This window comes from Odocoileus virginianus, chromosome 4 (genome assembly GCF_023699985.2).
Source record: "Odocoileus virginianus isolate 20LAN1187 ecotype Illinois chromosome 4, Ovbor_1.2, whole genome shotgun sequence".
NCBI lineage: Eukaryota > Metazoa > Chordata > Mammalia > Artiodactyla > Cervidae > Odocoileus > Odocoileus virginianus.
This window is the reverse complement of record NC_069677.1, coordinates 89,253,527-89,273,978: the sequence shown is the minus strand read 5'-3', so window position 1 is coordinate 89,273,978 and position 20,452 is coordinate 89,253,527. Positions and strand designations below refer to the sequence as shown.

General features: G+C 41.4%; 1 protein-coding gene across 1 annotated transcript in view; it reads left to right on the top strand.

Moving 5' to 3' along the window:
• LOC110126285 (collagen alpha-4(VI) chain-like) overlaps positions 1-16,313 on the top strand; it is a 113,153-nt gene extending 96,840 nt beyond the window's left edge. The window contains 2 exon segments of the mRNA XM_070466998.1: positions 2-3,193; positions 15,653-16,313. Of these exon segments, the coding sequence (XP_070323099.1) occupies positions 2-296 (295 nt within the window). The 3' untranslated portion in view covers positions 297-3,193; positions 15,653-16,313.
• The last annotated feature ends 4,139 nt before the right edge of the window (positions 16,314-20,452 follow it).

The following is a 20,452-nucleotide window of genomic DNA, read 5'->3' as shown; positions in this document are numbered from 1 at the left end:
GACTGTCCCTCGAGGCCAAGTGCAAGGGCATCACTCTGTTTGTGCTGGCCTTGGGCCCAGGCGTGGGGACCCGCGAGCTGGCAGAGCTGGTCCACGTGGCCAGCTCCCCCTGGGAGCAGCACCTGCTGCGCCTAGAAGGGGTCTCGGAGGCGGAGGTGACTTATGCCCTGGGCTTCACGCGGGCCTTCCTGAACCCCTTAAAAAGTGAGCAGATGGGGATGCCGGGTAGGGTGGGAAGAGGCAAGCACAGTGCCTGGCATATGGGTGGGTACCCATGGCACCTTCACCCTTATTGAGCTGTAGGCTGCCCCGGGGTCTCCACCTCTAGGGGAGACCCCAGGGAGCACCCCACTTCCTGAAAACCCTAAGCTATGTTGCCCTGACACTGTGCCAGGCTTAGTGTTGGCTTCTTGTCTGGTGGCTGGGAGGCCTCGGGTTTCCAGTGAATCTTTTGATTTTGTCATTTAGCAGAACGAGGATAAAAGTCTCTTCCCTATTTGTGAAGCCTGTGTTCAGATATGTGCGTGGAAGCAGCACTGTGGTACACGCATGAAGCACAGTTACTGTTATTACTGTGTCCAGGGATCCAGAATCCACTGCCATGGAACCGTGCTGCTCAGATTTTAACATGTGCATGCTTTTCCCGGGGATCTAGTTAAACTTTGGATTTTGATTCAGTGGGTCTGAGCTGGGGCCTGAGAGTCTGCATTTTTCAAAAAGATTTCATTGGAATATAGTCGGTGTACAATGTTGTGTTAAATTTCTCTGTGCAGCAAAGTGGGCAGTCTGCATTTTAAATAAGCTCCCCGTTGATGCTGCTGCTGCTGGTTCAGGGACCATACTTTGCAGGAGTTTTCAGGGACTTGCTAGGAAATGAGGGAGACAGGACAGGAATCTGGAACCTCCCATCTCAGGTTGGAGTGCCAGTGAAAAGTGCTGTGACCGTGCATCTTGGCCAGAATTCTTTCCCGTATCCTGTTCTACTTCCTCACTTCCAGTCAGAACAAGTTGAATGAGATTTATGGGTAACTGGCACCAAATCTGTATCCTAGCATGATGATGGAGATGGTTCGGTTGGAGGGTGGGTATTATGCTGGTCACGTTTGTAGGAGTTTGTCTTGGGCTTTGTCTAACTGTGCATAGTACCAAACAACTCATGTGTGGGTACCTCCTCGGGACATGGGAGGCCTTCTTGGCCTCTTTGCTGGGAGACACCAGTTTCTCAGTTTGTAAGTGGGTATGACATCCCTTCACATAAAGCTCCTCTGTCACCGAGGGAATGAAGGAAGTCTGCTGGACACCTTAGAAGTAGAGACACAGCACTTGCGCCTCTGCAACTTGAGAGACATGGACATTAATGAATTGGCTCTAGTCTAATAGAACTAATAGCCCTGGTTCTAGTCTAATAGCCCTGCCACTCAAGAGCTGTGTGATTCTAGAAAGGTCAGTGAACCTTGAGATTCCTCACCTTTGCAAGAGGTGGAAGAAAGAACTGTAACAGGTGACTGAAGGCTTAGTGATCCTTTGAGGGAGAAGGAGCCTCGAGGATTATTTTTCTAGTCTGTTTTAATTTCGTTTTACATGTTTTATTACATTAGGTTGCATTTCATATTTTGTTCTATTCTTTTATTTTATAGTTTTATTTTATATTGCTTATACAATAGAATTCATTTTATGCTTTTATTTTTATTTATTTTTTTTCACATTTAATTGGGTTAATTTTCACACATTAATGTATCTATAACAGTCTTTCAAAATTATCTCAATTATCATTAAATTGATTGGTGCTCTTCTTTTTTTTTTTATCCCCCAATTATTTTTATTAGTTGCAGGCTAATTACTTTACAATATTGTAGTGCTTTTTGTCATACACTGACATGAATCAGCCATGGATTTACATGTGTCCCCCATCCTGAACTCCCCTCCCACCTCCCTCCCCATCCCATCCCTCTGGGTCATCCCAGTGCACCAGCCCCGAGCACTTGTCTCATGCAATGAGGTAAAATAAAGCACAAGACCAAAACGTTATCCATTAAGACATAAGACGTAAAATAAAATCAATTAAAGTATGCAATATACAGTGAAGGAAAATAAAGTATGACAAAATAAAACACAAAACAAAAAAGTCCATTGACATAAAATCAAAAAGATGTAAACTCAAAACACAAAATACAAAAATAAAAATTTATACTTCGAGTTTACATCTTTTTGATTTTATGTCAATGGACTTTTTTGTTTTGTATTTTATTTTGTCATACTCTATTTTGCTCATTGTATATTGTATACTTTAATTGATTTTATTTTATGTCTTAATGGATAACATTTTGGTCTTGTGTTTTATTTTACTTCATTTTATTTTTGAGTTTCGTACTATTTTATGCTTTATTTGATGTGATGTTTTATTTCATTTTTAGGCGGCACTAATCAGTACCCACCTCCAGAGCTCATTGAGCAGTGTGGGGACCCAAGCTGAGAGGACACCCCGCTACAACCCACCTTGCCTGTCAGGAGGTAGCTGAGGGCAGGGCCGGGCTTGTCCCACGGTTCTGTGTCCTGCAGTGACCGTCTCCCTCAGGTCACAGGCAAACCAGCCCTTGACTCAGACCACTGGGGTTCAGATGCTCCTGTGTTTGACGATTCTGGTATGCTTTGATTTCTGTTTCCTTGTTTTTCAATAGAGTAATACAGGACCGATAAAATTCAAGGAGCACGTAAGTGTATTAGAGCAAACAGTAACAATTTTCCTGTCCACCGCATTTCCCATCCTCTAATCCCATGTCCTGGAGGTAAAGTTGATAGCGCTAAACATATTCTGATGTTTGTCCCAGCGCCCCTGCAAACCTAGGACAACTGCTGGTTTGGTAATGGAGCCGTCAACAGATACCCAAGCCTGAAGCCCCTGAGCCCAGTAGTGCCAGGTGGGACTCACCCCCTCATTCTCGCAGTCTTTTCTTTCTGTGCAGGTTGCCCAAGCGCCAGTGTGGCAAATCTGGCCTTACTGATGATTTGAAAGCCCTCGAAGCAAAAGGCTCTTTTCGAGAGGAGGATAGAGAAGCCGCAATGACGTCTATCACTCAGCAAGAAGCCCTTGAAAACTATGAAAAGAGTGGCTACGATGCTGAAGAAAATCATCAGAAAGACCCAGCAAAACTGAAAAAAACTGGAAAAGAAAGAAGTCCAGGCAATGTCTATGGTAAAAACACAACTACTTCTTGCTCCTTGGGTTGAATTTACCTTTAAAAATCTTTACTTAAAAAAAAAAAATCGTGTACACTGTGTTAGCATGCAGACCTCAGCTGTTTATACAGTTTGCTTACAAGAGCACAGATTTGTGTATGTAGCTAAAAATAACTAGTTTAAGGAAACAGTAGAAGGCTGACTTTTACTTGATTATAAATCTGGAGCTAACAGAAGCTGTCTCAGGAAGTGTTACAGAGTCTCACCCCATGGAGTGTCTGTACTTCATTGTGGAAACAATGATCTATTGCAGAAGTGGCGAACATACCCTTGACCTTGAGGGAAGATGCTCTGGCTTGTAGAAGACTCCTTCATCTGTGAGTGGCCGCGTGTGTTCTGGCCGAATTTAAGGAACGTTTTAGATCCATCTATGACAACTGTGCTTCCCTGGTGGCTGACAGTAAAGAGTCTGCCTGCAGTGCGCGAGACTTGGGTTTGATCCCTGGATCAGGAGGATCCCCTGGAGAAGGGAGTGGCAACCCACTCCAATGTTCTTGCCTGGAGAATTCCGTGAACAGAGGAGCCTGGTGGGCTATAGTCTATGGGATCTCATAAAGTCGAACAGGACTGAGAGACTAACACTTTCACTTTTCAAGGCAACTGTAGCATCAATTTTGGATTACAGCCAATGCCACTGCCACCTCTTACATGGGATCAACAAATTAAGCCAAAGAGTAAACACATTAGAAAGAGATCTGAGGGCATTTGGTTCTGAAGTTTCTAAAAGGCAGGGAAAGGATAGCTGAGAGCTTCTAGTGAGTGGTATGGTCGGTCTCGCTTAGGTTAGATGAGAGGTCACCCCCCAGAGGTTTTTGAATGTGCTTGCATGATTCTGTCTCTGGTGCTCTATCTAGATAGCCATGGAAAAGTTAATTACTCTCTCTGCAGCTCGGTTTTCTGATCTGTAACATGGGGATTATGTGAGTACCTACCTCATGGGGTTGTTTTGAAGATGAAACTTGAGAATATGTTTGCCACACAGTAAGCATACAAGCTAGCTGTGAAGATGCCGATGTGTCATATATGTCTTTTCCAAAGAAAACACATATCCAGAGGAAAGGAAAAACCAGACAGACACAGGAATAGTAGGCAGGTCAGTAACATTTCCCCTCCTTAGGCTAGACATTAACCACAGAAAAACTTATCTTGTTGACTCTTCCGCTTTTGGTGTATAATGTCTGCCAAGTGTGGTAAAGGTTACTAAGGCAGTGGTTTTCAATCTTGGCTGTAAATAAGAATCATCTGAGAATTTTTAAGCATTCTCACCACCCAGGCCTCATCCCAGAACAAATCAATCAGAATCTCTCGGTGTGGAACTGAGCCGGTGATTCCACCGAGCAACCGAGAGTGAGGAGCACGGCCCAAACGAATCCTTCCCCGCAGAGTCAAGGTGACCAGGGTGGAAGACAGCTTCCTCGTGCTCAGATTCAGTCCTGCTCGCAGGGGCGTGAAGGCTTCCAGATTCCCCTGGAGCTCTGTTCCTTGGCTGCGGCCAGGGCCCCCCCCGCTGCATCCCAAGGCCGTCCTGTGCCTTGACCTCCTCCTCACCCTCCTTCCTTCGCGTCTCCTCCTCTAGCGCATGCCCTGTTTCCTGTTTGCAGAAGTTAAGGCAGCCAAGTGCACCCTCCCGCGACTCCCTGCATAGCCTTGCTCCCTGCCCTCCAGTCAGAGGGAAGAGCTGTCTCCTGTCTCTAAGGGAGTGCTGAAAGACATCAAGGGACCAAAGGGCTTGTCAGACCTCGCTGACTGCAGCTCCTCGGGGCTGAATCGCTGCGGCCCACTGCCTTCCTCGTCAAGGCCTCTCCTGTGTCAGCTTCAGAGACGACACTCTTTTTGAAATTTATTCTTCCTTTATTTTTTTAATGGAAGTATAGTTGATTTCCAGTGTTCTGTTAATTTCTGCTCAGTGACTCAGTTATATATGTGTGTGTGTGTGTGTGTGTGTGTGTGTGTGTGTGTGTGTGTGTATTCTTTTCCATTATGGCTTATCACAGGATGTTGAATATAGTTCTCTGTTATAGTAGGACCTGGTTGTCTATCCATTCTATATGTATTAGCTTGCATCTTCTAACCCCAAACTCCCAGACCATCCCTCCCCTAACCATTTTCCTCATAGCAAGAAACACATAGAACCACAAGTTCTATGACCAGCAAACTTCGACTCTTTGTGACCCCATGGATGGTAGCCTCCCAAGCTCTTCCATCCATGGGATTCTCCAGGCGAGAATACTGGAGTGGGTTGCCATTTCCTTCTCCAGGGGATCTTCCTGACCCAGGGATCGAACCGGGTCTCCCGCATTGGAGGCAGACGCTTTAACCTCTGAGCCACCAGGGAAGCCTGCATAGAACCACAAGTCTGTTCTCTATGTCTGTGGGTCTGTTTCTGTTTCACAGATTATTTTATTTGCATAATATTTTAGGTTCCACGTATAAGTGATATCATACGATATTTGTCTTTCTGATTTATTTCACTTAGTATGATAATCTGTAGGTCCAACTGTGCATGTGTGTCTGAGGTTGCTTCAGTCGTGTCTGACTCTTCGGAACCCTATGAACTGTAGCCCACAGACTCCTCTGTCTTTGGGATTCTCCAGGCATGAACCCTGGAGTGGGTTGCCATGCCCTCCTCCAGGGGATCTTCCCAATCCAGGAACTGAATCCACATCTCTTATGTCTCCTGTATTGGCAGGTGGGTTCTTTACCACTAGCGCCATCTGAGAAGCACCTAGGTCCAGTGCTGCAAATGGCACTCATTCCTTTTTATGGCCAGTGTTCCATTGTACCCATGTACCATATTTTCTTTACCCATTCATCTGTTGATGGATATTCGGTTGTTTCCATGTATTGGTGAATTGCGAAGAGTGCTACTTGTGAACACTGGGATACATGTATCTCTTTGAATTATATTTTTTCCCAGATATATGCCCAGGAGTGGGAATGCAGAAACATATGGCAACTCCATTTTTAGTTTTTTTTGAGGAACCTCCACACTGTTCTCCATAGTTGCTACAGCAATTTATTAATATATTCCCACCAACAGTGTAGGAGCGTTCCCTTTTCTCCAAACTTTCTCTGGCATTTGTTATTGGTAGACTTTTAAAAAAAAGTTAATTTGTTTTTTAGTGGAAGGATAATTGCCTTACAGAATTTTGCTGTTTTCTGTCAAACCTCAACATAAATCAGCCATAGTTGTACATATAACCCATCCCTCTTGAACCTCCCTCCCATCTCTCTCCCCATCCCACCCCTCTAGGTTGATACAGAGATCCTGCTTGAGTTTCCTGAGACACATAGCTAATTCCTGTTGGCTACCTGTTTTACACATGGTAACGTCAGCTTTCACGTTACTCCTTCATACATCTCACCCTCTCCTCCCCGTCCCTGTGTCCATAAGCCTGTTGGCTACGTCTGTTTCTCCACTGCTGCCCTGTAAATAAATTCTTCGGTACCATCTTTCTAGATTCTGTGTATATGCATTAGTATATGATATTTATCTTTCTCTTTCTGACTTACTTCACTCTGTATAATAGGCTCTAGGTTCATCCTCCCCGTTAAACTGACTCAAATTCATTCCTTTTTATGTATGTCTGAGTAATATTTCATTGTTTATATGTACAACAACTTCTTTATCCATTCATCTGTTGGTGGACATCTAGGGTGCTTCCATATTCTAGCTATTGTAAATAGTCTGCAATGAACACTGGGGTACATGTGTCTTTTTCAATTTTGGTTTCCTCAGGGTATATGCCTAGGAGTGGGATTTCTGGGTCATATGGTGGTTTTAGTCCTAGTGTTTTAAGGAATCTCCATACCATCTTCCATAATGGCTGTATCAATTTACATTTCCACCAACAGTGTAAGAGGGTTCCCTTTTTTCCACATCCTCTCCAGCATTTATTGTTTGTAGATTTTTTGATGAGGGCCATTCTGACTGGTGTGAGGTGATATCTCATTGTAGTTTTGATTTGCATTTCTCTAATAATAAGCGATGTTGAGCATCTTTTCATGTGTTTGTTAGCCATCTGTATGTCTTCTCTGGAGAAATGCCTGTTTAGGTCTTTTTCCCACTTTCTGATTGGGTTGTTTGTTTTTCTAGTATTGAGAGTTGTTTGAGCTGCTTGTATATTTTGGAAATTAATCCTTTGTCAGTTGCTTCATTTGCTATTATTTTCTCTCATTCTGAGGGTTGTCTTTTCAACCCTTATAGTTTCCTTTGCTATGCAAAAGCTTTTAAGTTTAATCAGGTCCCACTTGTTTATTTATTTATTTTTATTTCCATTACTCTAGGAGGTGGGTCATAGAGGATCTTGCTTTGATTTATGTCATTGTATGTTCAGCCTATGTTTTCCTCTAAGAGTTTTATAGTTTCTGATCTTACATTTAGGTCTTTAATCCATTTTGAGTTTATCTTTGTGTATGGTGTTAGAAAGTGTTCTAATTTCATTTTTTTACATGTAGCTGTCCAATTTTCCCAGCACCACTTAATGAAGAGGCTGTCTTTGCCCCATTGTATATTCTTGACTCCTTTGTCAAAAATAAGGTACCCATAGTTGCATGGATTTATTTCAGGGCTTTCAATCTTGCTCCATTGGGCTATGTTTCTGTTTTTGAGACAGTAGCATACTGTCTTGATGACTGTAGCTTTGTAGTATAATCTGAAGTCAGGAAGGCTGATTCCTCCAGCTCCATTCTTCTTTCTCAAGACTGCTTTGGCTATTCAGGGTCTTTTGTATTTCCATATGAATTGTGAAATTTTTTTATTCTAGTTCTGTGAGAAAAATGCCATTGGTAATTTGATAGGGACTGCGCTGAATCTGTAGATTGCATTTGGTAATATAGTCATTTTCACAATATTGATTCTTCCTTCCCTGGTGGCTCAGTGGTAAAGAATCTGCCTGCAATGCAGGAGGCCCACATTTAATCCCTGGGTCAGAATGATCCCCTGGAGGAAATGACAACCAACTCCAGTATTCTTGCCTGGGAAATCACATGGACAGAGGAACCTGGCCTCCATGGGGATGCAAAGAGTCAGACACGACTGAGTGATGAACAGTTGCACACTTGAACCCAGGAATATGGAATATCTCTCCACCTGTCTATGTCATCTTTGATTTCTTACCTCAATATCCTATAATTTTCTGTATACAGCTCTTTTCTCTCCTTAGGTAGAAGGATATTCCTAGATATTTTATTCTTCTTGTTGCAATGGTGAATGGGATTGATTCATTAATTTCTCTTTCTGATTTTTCATTGTTAGTGTATAGATATGCAAGTGATTTCTGTGTACTGATTTTATATCCTGCAACTTTGATAAATTCACTGATTAGCTCTACTAATTTTCTGATAGTATATTTAGAGTTTTCTATGTATAGTATCATATCATTTGCAAACAGTGAGAGCTTCACGTCTTCTCTTCTGATCTGGATTGATTTTATTTCTTTTTCTTCTCTGATTGCTGTAGCTACTACTTCCAAAGCTATGTTGAATAATAGTGGTGAGAGTGGACACCCTTGTCTTGTTCCTGATCTTAGGGGGAATGCTTTTGGTTTTTCACCATTGAAAATAATGTTTGCTGTGGGCTTATCATATATGGCCTGTGCTATGTTGAGGTAGGGTTCCTTCTATGCCCATTTTTTGAAGAGTTTTAATCACAAATGGGTGCTGAATTTTGTCAAAGGCTTCTTTTGCATCTATTGAGATTATCATATGGTTTTTATCTTTCAATTTGTTAATATGGTATATCACATTGATTGATTTGCATATATTGAAGAATCCTTGCGTCTCTGGAGTAAACCCAGCTTGATCATGGTGTATGAGCTTTTTAATGTATTGTTGAATTCTGTTTGCTAAAATTTTGTTGAGGATTTTTGCATCTATGTTCATCAGTGATATTGGCCTGTAGTTTTCTTTTTTCGTGTTGTCTTTGTCTGATTTTGGTATCAGAGTGATGGTGGCCTTGTAGAATGAGTTTGGAAGTGTTCCTTCTTCTGCAATTTTTTGAAAGAGTTTTAGGATAGGCATTAGCTCTTCTCTAAATGTTTGATAGAATTCTCCTGTGGAGCCATCAGGTCCTGGGCTTTTGGGAGATTTTGGGGGATTTTTTATCACAGTTTAGATTTCAGTGCTTGTAATTGGATTGTTCATAATTTCTGTTTCTTCCTGGCTCAGTCTTGGAAGATTGAACTTTTCCAAGAATCTGTACATTTCTTCCAGGCTATCCATTTTATTGCCTTATAGTTGTTCATAATCTCTTATAATCCTTTGCATTTCTGCATTGTCTGTTGTAACGTCTCCTTTTTCATTTCTAATTTTGTTGATTTGATTCTTCTCTCTTTTTTTCTTGATGAGTCTGGCTAAAGGTTTGTCAATTTTGCTTATCTTCTCAAAGAACCAGCTTTTAGTTTTATTAATCTTTACTATTGTTTCTTTCATTTCTTTTTCATTCATTTATGCTCTGATCTTTATAATTTATTTCCTTCTGCTGATTTTGGGGTTTTTCTTGTTCTTCTTTTTCCATTTGTTTTAGGTATAAAGTGAAGTTGTCTATTCAATGTTTTTCTTGTTTCTTGAGGTAGGATTGTATTTCTGTAAACTTCCCTCATAGAACTGCTTTTGTTGCATCCCATAGGTTTTGAGTTGTAGTGTTTTCATTGTCATTTGTTTCTAGGAGTTTTTTTTATTTCCCTTCTGATTTCTTAAGTAATCTGTTCATTATTTAGAAATGTATTGTTTAATCTCCATGTGTTTGTGTTTTTTACAGTTTTTTTTCCCCCTTGTATTTGATATCTAGTCTTGTAGCATTGTGGTTGGAAAAGATGCTTGATGCGATTTCAATTTTCTTAAATTTCTTGAGGTTTGATTTGTGATCCAACATGTGGTCTATCCTGGAGAATGTTCCACGTGCACTTGAGAAGGTATATTCTTCTGCATTAGGATGGAATGTCCTGAAGATATCAATGAGACCCATCTTGTCTAATGTATCATTTAAAACTTGTGTTTCCTCCTTGATTTTCTGTTTTGAAAATCTGTCCATTGGTGTAATTGGGGTGTTAAAGTCGCCTACAATTATTGTGTTAATGTCGATTTCTCCTTTTATGTCTGTTAGTGTTTGTCTTATGTATTGAGGTGCTTCTATATTGGGTGCATAAATATTTCACTTGTTATGTCTTCCTCTTGAATCGATCCCTTGATCATTATGTAGTTTCCTTCCTTATCTCTTGTGATATTCTTTAAGCTCTACTTTGTCTGATATGAGAATTGCTATACCAGCTTTCTTTTGCTTTCTGTTTGCATGGAATATGTTTTTTCATACTCTCACTTTCAGTCTATATGTGTCTTTAGGTCTAAAGTGGATTTCTTGTAGACTGCATATATACAGGTCTTGTTTTTGTATTCATTCAGCCAGTCTGTGTCTTCTGGTTGGAGCATTTAATCCATTTACATTTAAAATAATTATTGAAATATATGTTCCTATTGCCATTTTCTTAATTGTTTGGGGTTTATTTTTGTGGATCTTTTTCTTCTCTTATATTTCCTGACTATGTAAGTCCCTTTAACATTTGTTATAAAGCTGGTTTGGTAGTACTGAATTCTCTTAACTTTTGCTTATCTGAAAAGCTTTTGATTTCTCCATCAATTTTGTTTGAGATCCTTGTGGGGTAGAGTAATCTTGGTTGTAGATTTTTCCCTTTCAGTACTTTAAATATATCCTTCCATTCCCTTCTGGCCTGCAGAGTTTCTGCTGAAAGATCAACTGTTAAATGTATGGGGTTTCCCTTGTATGTTATTTATTGCTTTTCCCTTGCTGCTTTTAAGATGCTTTGTGTTTAATCTTTGTTAGTTTGACTAGAATGTGTCTTGGCATGTTTCTCTTTGGGTTTATCCTGTATGGGAGTCTTTGCCCCTCTTGGACTTGATTGACTATTTCCTTTTCCATGTTTGGGAAATTTTCAACTATAATCTCTTCAAAATTTTTCTCATATCCTTTCTTTTTCTCTTCTTCTGGGACCCCTATAATTCAAATATTGTTGCATTTAATATTGTCCCAGAAATCTCTGAGACTATCCTCAGTTCTTTTCTCTCATTTTACTTTATTCTGTTCTTCAGCAGCTATCTGCACCATTTTATCTTCCAGCTCACCGATCCATTCTGCTTCAGATATTCCACTATTGATTCCTTCTAGAGTATTTTTAATTTCAGTAGTTGTGTTGTTTGTCTCTGTGTGTTTATTCTTTAATTTTTCTAGGTCTTTGTTAATTGACTCTTGCCTTTTCTCCATTCTGTTTTCAAGGTTTTTGATCATCTTTACTGTCATTATTCTCAATTCTTTTTCAGGTAGTTTGCCTATTTCCTCTCCATTTATTTGGACTTTTATGTTTTTAGTTTGTTCCTTCATTTGTGAAGTATTTCTCTGCCTTTTCACTATTATTTTTTAGACTTAATGTGTTTGAAGTCTCTTTTTCCTTGGCTTCAAGGTTGAATTCTTTCTTCCTTTTGGTTTCTGCCCTCCTAAGGTTGGTCCAGTGGTTTGCGTAAGCTTTATAAAGGGTGAGATTTGTGCTGAGTTTTTTTTTTTTTTCTTTCATGGGCAGGGCTGAGGGAGGTGGTGATCCTGCCTGCTGATGATTGGGTTTGTATTTTTGTCTTGTTTGTTGTTTGGATGAAGCATCCTGCACGGGGTGCTACTGGTGGTTGGGTGATGCCAGGTCTTGTATTGAAGTTGTTTCCTTTGTAGGAATTCTCACTATTTGATATTCCCTAGGGTTAGGAGTTCTCTGGTAGTCTAGGGTCTTGGAGTCAGTATTCCCACTCCAAAGGCTCAGGGCTTGATCTCGAGCTTTGCGTGGTTCTATATATTCTTTTCTTGTGTTCAGGTATTCTTGTCCGTTCTCATCTGGTGTTCTGCAAGCACGTCTGTGTCTGAAGGTGTATTTCTGATGTATTTGTGGAGAGAGACGTACTCCATGTCCACCTACTCCTCCACCATCTTGTTCAATCTCTGGTAGACTTTTTAATGATGGCCATTTTGACCAGTGTGTTAGGTATCTGTAGTTTTGATTTGCATTTCAGAGACAATATCGCTATCTTTTCTTCCACTTCTGACCAGCCCATATTTGTGGGCTTCTCTGTCTAGGTTCATTCTCATGGGGCATCCAGGTTTCATGGAGTCTGAAGTTAATAGAACTTAGGGGACCCTCTGTAAGAAAAAGATACAAAATTATTTAAGGGCAAAAATAAATACTTATTTTGAAGAGGAATATGCACATAAGGGTCCTTTGTGCATAAGGACCTTGAAGCGTAGGCTTCATTAATTTCATGGTAAATCCACAATGCCTTCCCCAAGTCTTGTCTTCAGACCTCGGAGCTGTCTACACATACTACCAGGCAAGCTTTACTACCATGACTTCAACTATCCCCTCTGGATAAATGATTCCAAATCCATGTCTTCCAGCTTTAACTCTGTCCTAAGCTGCAGACCAGTATGGTCAACCGCCCTCCAGACTATCACTGGGAATGCTGACGGGCACTCTCACACAAACCCGTTTAAACAGACTGGCCTTGCCGGCCCTCGGAACATTCTCTCCCTTTACTCCTGTGCTAGAAGGAGCCATGCTGGCCCAGGGATGAAAACCAAGCCCACATACCGCCAGTCGTTCTCCACCCACCGCTGAATCCTCAGTTGGGAACCAGATCTTGGCATGGCTCCCTCCTCCGCATCCCTCGGACCTGCCCCCTGCTCCACATCTCCCCAAGATATCTCTTGCTGTCCACCTCAAGTGTAATTGCAGTGTACTCTAACTGGTCTCCCGTCTCCCCATTTGTTCTTTCCCCAATTCCATTCTGAAGACCAACTCATTTTTTCCAAGATGCAGATCTAGCCATGTGATTTCTCTTCTTCTGTGGTCCCCATTGTTATGGAGCATGTCCGGGTGCCTGGATAAGGCACACAGGCTTCTACCTGGTCCCAGGGGCTGCACTGGCCACCACTGCCCTGAATACACACCTTTTTTGCCACTGAAGTTGCCCTTTTATCTTCATCTTTACCCCGTGTCCTCATTCCATCTCTCCCATCACCTGCCTGTCCCCGCATCCTCTCCACAGTGTCCATCTGGACCAATCTGCTTGTCTTTTACTGCTCAGGCCCGTATTATTTGAGCTTAGAGACCTCTGCAGTCCTGAGCAGTGTTAAGTTCCCAGGGGCCTCCTGCACTTCAGGCCAAATTCCGCCAGAGCTCTGGTCCCTTTTTCTGTATCTATTGTGAAGAATTAAATGGGCATCCTTTCTCTTCCCAGCAATCAGGCTGATCTTGGTATTCTTTCCATTTCAGTGCTATCTCCAGAGTGCACAGACCTATTCTGTGGTTTTCTCCTCCCAGTAGGACTATGTTATAAGACGCACATTAAGAGACAAAACTGACCTTGGCAAAATTGCAGTTTCCCTGCCACTGCTGTCTGTAACTTCCCAGTGCTCGTCTCTCTCCTCCCATTTTCTTTCCTTTCTTCCTGAATTCCATGGACTTGTTTCAGTAAAACTGACACCTGCTGCAGGGTTCTTCTGAAATGGCAAAAGATAATACTTACGGTGAAAATAGCACCAAATATAAAATTGGAAGCTATCAATAATTATGTGGGGGAAATGGCCCCTGATACTATATAATACTGATTTAAAAAAAAAAAAAATTGAAGAGTCTGAGGCTTCTTGAGTGTTAGGTTACAAAGAACACCTTAGAGATAATTAGTTCAAAGCAGTAAGAGTTTACTTACCTAGAGCTGCACCACACTGTCTATTTCCATTTTCATTTCAATAATTTGCAATTGAATCAAAGGAAAAATGTAGTTCCTTGGTTACAATAGCCACATTTCTAATGCCCAGCAGCCACATGGGCAGTAGCTCCTGTATTGGATGGGGCAGATACAGAATATTTCCCTCATGGCAGCAAGATCTGCTGGACAGTGCGACCCTAAGAAATATAATATAGAAGAAGCAGCCATGTTTGATTGCCTCAGGCTAAAGACAAGGGTGGGGCTTCTAAAGATGAAAACCACGAAGGGTCACTGGGGAAAGTGTATCATTTGTTACACTAGTGCTTGGCTTGTCTGTTTGGAATCAGTTTGTAATGGTAGAGGTTGGGGCCAGCTGATTGTTGAGCCCCAAGTCCTTTTGTTGATCCTACAGAGCACAAAGGTCACCACTGGATTGTTTTTCTGTTTATCGCCCCCACCTCCCATGTTTTTGGAGAAGCATTTTCTCTGGTTTATCCTGGGCGCTTGCTACTTGCTGTGTTACACCCTCCATGGAGTCATGGAACAGGCTAGTTCTGATGTGCTTATTTAAGGTAGAAGACAATTCCCATGAATATATCTCATTCACTGGGATCCAGCACATCTGGTCACTCAGGAAAACTGATATGTGATGATTATACTAGTGGGAGGTGAGTAGGCAACTTCCCGGGAACAGGCCATGAATTTGTTTCTGAAGACAACATCCTCTTTATTTGGGAGTACTTGGAAGGCCGAGGGGAAATTATTTGGAAGACACCATCATTCTGCGCTTATAAGACAAAAATATTTTCCTCCCGTATAGAGTGTGCCCAAGGAAATCTGTTCTCCATGGAAGATAGAGGTTACAGACCTAGGGAAAATTCATGTCTGGTTTAAAATTTAAAATAGGCATTCCAGATCTTGCTCTTGCAACTGGTGGATTCTCAATGCTATTTCCCAGGAACATTGTATTTTCTTTATTAGATAACTTCTTGGGCAAGTGTCAGGCTGCAATAAATAATAAATTAGCTTGATTTGCTCAGGCCTTTAGAAGCCTGGAACATTTGGGGATTAGGCAAGGGATTGAGAGATGGTTTGGAAAAAAAAAAGAGGAAAATAAGCATGATAAGCAAGTGAGGAGTTCTCTTGAATTTTGTCAAGCGCTTTTTTTTTCATCTGTTGAGATAATCATATGATTTTTACATTTCATTCTGTTAATGTGGTAATCATGTTTATTGATTTGTATATGTTGAACTGTCCTAGCATCCTAGAGGTAAATCCCACTTGATCATGGTATACGATCCTTTTAATGTGCTGTTGAATTTGGTTTGCTAGCATTTAACTGAGAAAAGCTTTATTGATTCATTCATTCACTCATTTATACATTGTCTGGTATATCTGCCACATACTATACACTGTGCCAAATAATAGCTCTAATTGTATTGCCCTTTTCACATACGTTATGTGACACCTTATGATGAACGTATAATGCAGGTTTTTTTTTTTTAATATTGCTTTTATGGTTGAGGAAATTGAGGCTCATAGAGGGTAGTTACCCTCAAGATCACACAGCCAATTGTTAGTGAGGTTAGGATTCATTTTTAAGCTGTCTCACTCATGCAGGTCTCTCTTTTCTGCATTCACGTTCTTGTAGATCCTTGTTCCCTGGCTCCAGTGAAAGGAGAGTGCCAGGATTATGTCCTGAAATGGTCCTATAACCAGAAGGAACAGGCTTGCTGACAATTCTGGTATGGCGGCTGTGGGGGCAAAATGCCAACCGGTTCGAGACCAAGGAAGCGTGTGAAGCTGGTGTGTTCCAGTTTCCCTACAGAGTCAGGAAGAGCCTCAGTGCTGCTGCCTTCGTCTTAAAACTCATGGAATGCAGATGACCTTTCTTGAGACACTCCCACACAGCTCAGAAATGATGAAGCCTACACCACGACCTCAGAGTTTGGACCCCTCAACCTGTGGAGTGTTTTCTGCTGGTGAGGGCTTGGAACAGATGATTTGTGAAGGATTTCACTCTAGTAGTTTCAAAAAAAGGAATTGAAACTTTCTTGAAAATTCTTTCAATGATTTAAAAACTGCATAAAAAAGAAACTTGACATTACCTAAAAATTTTCTTGGCATGGTAGCAAAAAGAAATTTTTCTTGACATTGTAAGTAAAACCTCATTTGGAAATGAGTTGAAATGATATCCTTAAGACAACATGGAAGCATTAGTTCAAGGGGTGGGGGGGGGTCTGGAAAAGGGATATCCAATGTGAAATTTCATCTTTATTACCTAGTGTAAGAATAAAGTCATTCTTTTTTTTTTTCCATTTATTTTTATTAGTTGGAGGCTAATTACTTTACAATATTGTCATGGTTTTTGTCATACATTGACATGAATCAGCCATGGATTTACATGTGTTCCCCATCCCGGTCCCCCCTCCACCTCCCTCTCCACCCGATCCCTCTGGGTCTTCCCAGTGCACCAGGCCCGAGCACTTGTCTCATGCATCCAACCTGGGCTGGTGACCTGTTTCACCCTAGATAATACACATGTTTCGAAGGCATTCTTGATTAAACCACCTGGTGTGAGATGATATATGATGCCACTCACTAAGCTCCGCATTATACTGTGTGAAGTAGCAATAGAGGGGAAGGAAACGGCATTGAGCTTGTGATGGACTGGACCCACTGACACCAACAGCAATGACTTGTCCTCCAAAATCTGGGGATTGGGCAATTCAGGTGACCTTGTCAGTACATATATGGGACGAAGGGTCTAGGTTCACCCTGCAGAAGGAATTTAGCAATATGGTAGGATGACTGTGATATTTGCAAGATCTTCCTCCAACTCACAGGTCAGTTCTCCAGGCTCGGAACTTGGGTTCAGCTTCAGGGAAGAGCCGAACTGCATGGAATTCTGGAGCTACAGGGTATTGAGGGTGCCTGGTGCAGGGCCTCTGGGGCATCATGTAATAGTTCAGTCTGCCATTACAAAACACCATAGACTGGGTGGCTTAACATCAGTAATTTATAACATCAGTAATTTATTTCTCATGGTTCTGGAGGCTGCAAGTTCGAGATCAAGGTGTTGGCTAATTGGTTCCTGGTGAGAGCTCTCTTTCTGGACTGCAGACAACTGCCTTCTCACAATGTCCTCAAATAACCTTTCTTCTCTGTGGAGACAGAGACACAATTCAGTTCAGTTGAGTTTCTCAATTGTGTCTGACTATTTGCGACCACATGGACTGCAGCACACCAGGCTTCCCTGTCCATCACCAACTCCCGGAGCTTTCTCAAACTCATGTCCATTGAGTCATTGATGCCATCCAACCATCTCATCCTCTGTTGCCCTCTTCTCCTCCTGCCTTCAATCTTTCCCAGCATCAGGGTCTTTTTAAGGAGTTAGTACTTTGCAGCAGGTGGCCAAAGTATTAGAGTTTCAGCTTCAGCATCAGTCCTTCCAATGAATATTCAGGACTGATCTCCTTTAGGATGGACTGGTTGGATCTCCTTGCAGTCCAAGGGACTTTCAAGTGTCTTCTCCAACACCACAGTTCAAAAGCATCAATTATTCGGCACTCAGCTTTCTTTATGGTCCAACCCTCACATCCATACATGACTACTGGAAAAACCATAGCTTTGACTAGACAGAACTTTGTTGGCAAAGTAATGTCTCTGCTTTATAATATGCTGTCTAGGTTGGTGATAACTTTTCTTCCAAGGAGCAAGCTTCTTTTAATTTCATGGTTGCAGTCACTATCTGCAGTGATTTTGGAGCCCCCCAAAATATAGTCTGTCATTTCCCCATCTATTTGCCATGAAGTGATGGGACCAGATGCCATGATCTTAATTTCCTGAATGTTGAGCTTTAAGCCAACTTTTTCACTCTCCTCTTTCACTTTCATCAAGAGGCTCTTTAGTTCTTCTTCACTTTCTGCCATAAGGGTGGTGTCATCTGCTTGTCTGAGGTTATTGATATTTCTCTTGGCAATCTTGATTCCAGCTTGTGCTTCATCCAGCCTGGCATTTCACATGATGTACTCTGCATAGAAGTTAAATAACCAGGGTGACAACATACAACCTTGTTGAACTCCTTTCCCAATTTGAAATCTGTCCATTGTTCCATGTCTGGTTCTACCTGTTGCTTCTTGACCTGCATACAGGTTTCTCAGGAGGCAGGTTAGGTAGTCTGGTATTCCCATCTCTTTAAGAAGTTTTCCTTTGTTGTGATCCACACAGTCAAAGCCTTTGGCATAGTCAATAAAGCAGAAGTAGATGTTTTTCTGGAATTCTTTTGCTGTTTCTATGATCCAACAGATATTGTCATTTTGATCTCTGGTTCATCTGCCTCCTAAATCCAGTTTGAATATCTGGACGTTCTTGGTTCATGTACTATTGAACCAAGCCTAGCTTGGAGAATTTTGAGCACTACTTTGCTAGCATGTGAGATGAGTACAAATGTGAGATAGAACATTCTTTGGCATTGCCTTTCTTTGGGATTGGAATGAAAATTGACCTTTTCCAATCCCGTGGACACTGCTGAGTTTTCCAAATTTGCTGACATATTGAATGCAGCACTTTCACAGCATCATCTTTTAGGCTTTTAAATAGCTCAGCTGGACTTTCATCACCTCCACTAGCTTTGTTTGTAATGATGCTTCCTAAGGCCCACTTGACTTTGGACTCCAGGATGTCTGGCTCTAGGTGAGTGATCACACCATCGTGGTTATCTGGGTCATTAAGATCTTTTTTGTATAGTTGTTCTGTGTATTCTTACCACCTCTTCTTAATATATTCTGCTTCTGTTAGGTCCATACTCTTTCTTCTGTTAGGTCCATACCATTCTTGCCTTGAGAACCCCATGAGCAGTATGAAAAGGCAAAAAGATATGACACTGAAAGATGAACTCCCCTGTTGCACAATATGCTACTGGAGAAGAGTGGAGAAATAGCACCAGAAAGAATGAAAAGACAGAGCCAAAGCAAAAACAACGCCTAGTTGTGGATGTGATGGTGATGGAAGCAAGGTCTGATGCTGTAAAGAGTAATGTAGCATAGGAACCTCGAATGCTAGATCCGTAGATCCATGGAATGTAAGGTAAATTGGAAGTGGTCAAATAGGAGATGGTAAGAGTGAGCACTGACATTTTAGGAATCAGTGAACTAAAATGGACCAAAATGGGTGAATTTAATTCAGATGACCGTTATATCTACTACTGTGGGCAGGAATCCCTTAGAAGAAATGAAGTAGCCCACCTAGTCAACAAAAAAGTCCAAAATGCAGTAATTGGGTGCAGTCTCAAAAACAACAGAATGGTTTCTGTTCGTTTCCAAGGCAAACCATTCAATATCACAGTATTCCAAGATTATGGCCCAACTACTAATGCTGAAGAAGCTAAATGGTTCTATGATGGCCTACAAGACCTTCTAGAACTAAAACCAAAAAAAAAAAAAAAAGATGTCCTTTTCATCCTAGGGGACTGGAATGCAAAAGTAGGAAGTCAAGAGATATCTGGAGTAACAGGCAAGTTTGGCCTCGGAGTACAGAATGAAGCAGGTCAAAGTCTAACAGAGTTTTGCCAACAGAACACACTGTCATAGAAAGTACCCTCTTCCAACAACACAATTAGACAACTCCACACATGGACATCCCCAGATGGTCAATACTGAAATCTGCTGATTATATTCTTTGCAGCCAAAGATGGAGAAGCTCTATACAGTCAGCAAAAACAAGACCAAGAAGTGACTTTGGCTCAGATCATGAACTACTTACTGCCAAATTCAGACTTAAATTGAAGAAAATAGGGAAAACCACTGGACCTTTCAGGTATGACCTAAATCAAATCCCTTGCAATCATTCAGTGGAGATGATGAATAGGTTTAAGGGATTAGATCTGGTGGGCAGAGTGCTTGAAGAACTATGGACAAAGGTTTGTAACATTGAACAGGAAGCAATGACCAAAACCATCCCAAAGAAAAAGAAATTCAAGAAGGCAAGTGGCTAGCTGAGGAGGCCTTACAAATAGCTGAGGAAAGAAGAGAAGCAAAAGGCAAGGGAGAAGGAGAAAGATATACCCGATTGAATGCAGAATGTAGCAAGGAGAGATAAGAAGGCCTTCCTCAGTGATCAATGCATATAGAGGAAAACAGTAGAATTGGAAAGACTAGAGATCTCTTCAAGAAAATTGGAGAATCAAGGGAACATTTCATGCAAATATGAGCACAATAAAGGACAGAAGTGGTATGGACCTAACAAAAGCAGAAGAGATTTAGATGAGGTGAAAGAATACACAGAAGAAGAACTATACAAAAATGGTCTTAATGACACAGATAAACAGAATGGTGTGGTCACTCACCTAAAGCCAGACATCCTGGAGTGTAAAGTCAAGTGGGCCTTAGGAAGCATTACTATGATGAAAACTAGTGGAGGTGATGGAATTCCAGTCGAGCTATTTAAAATC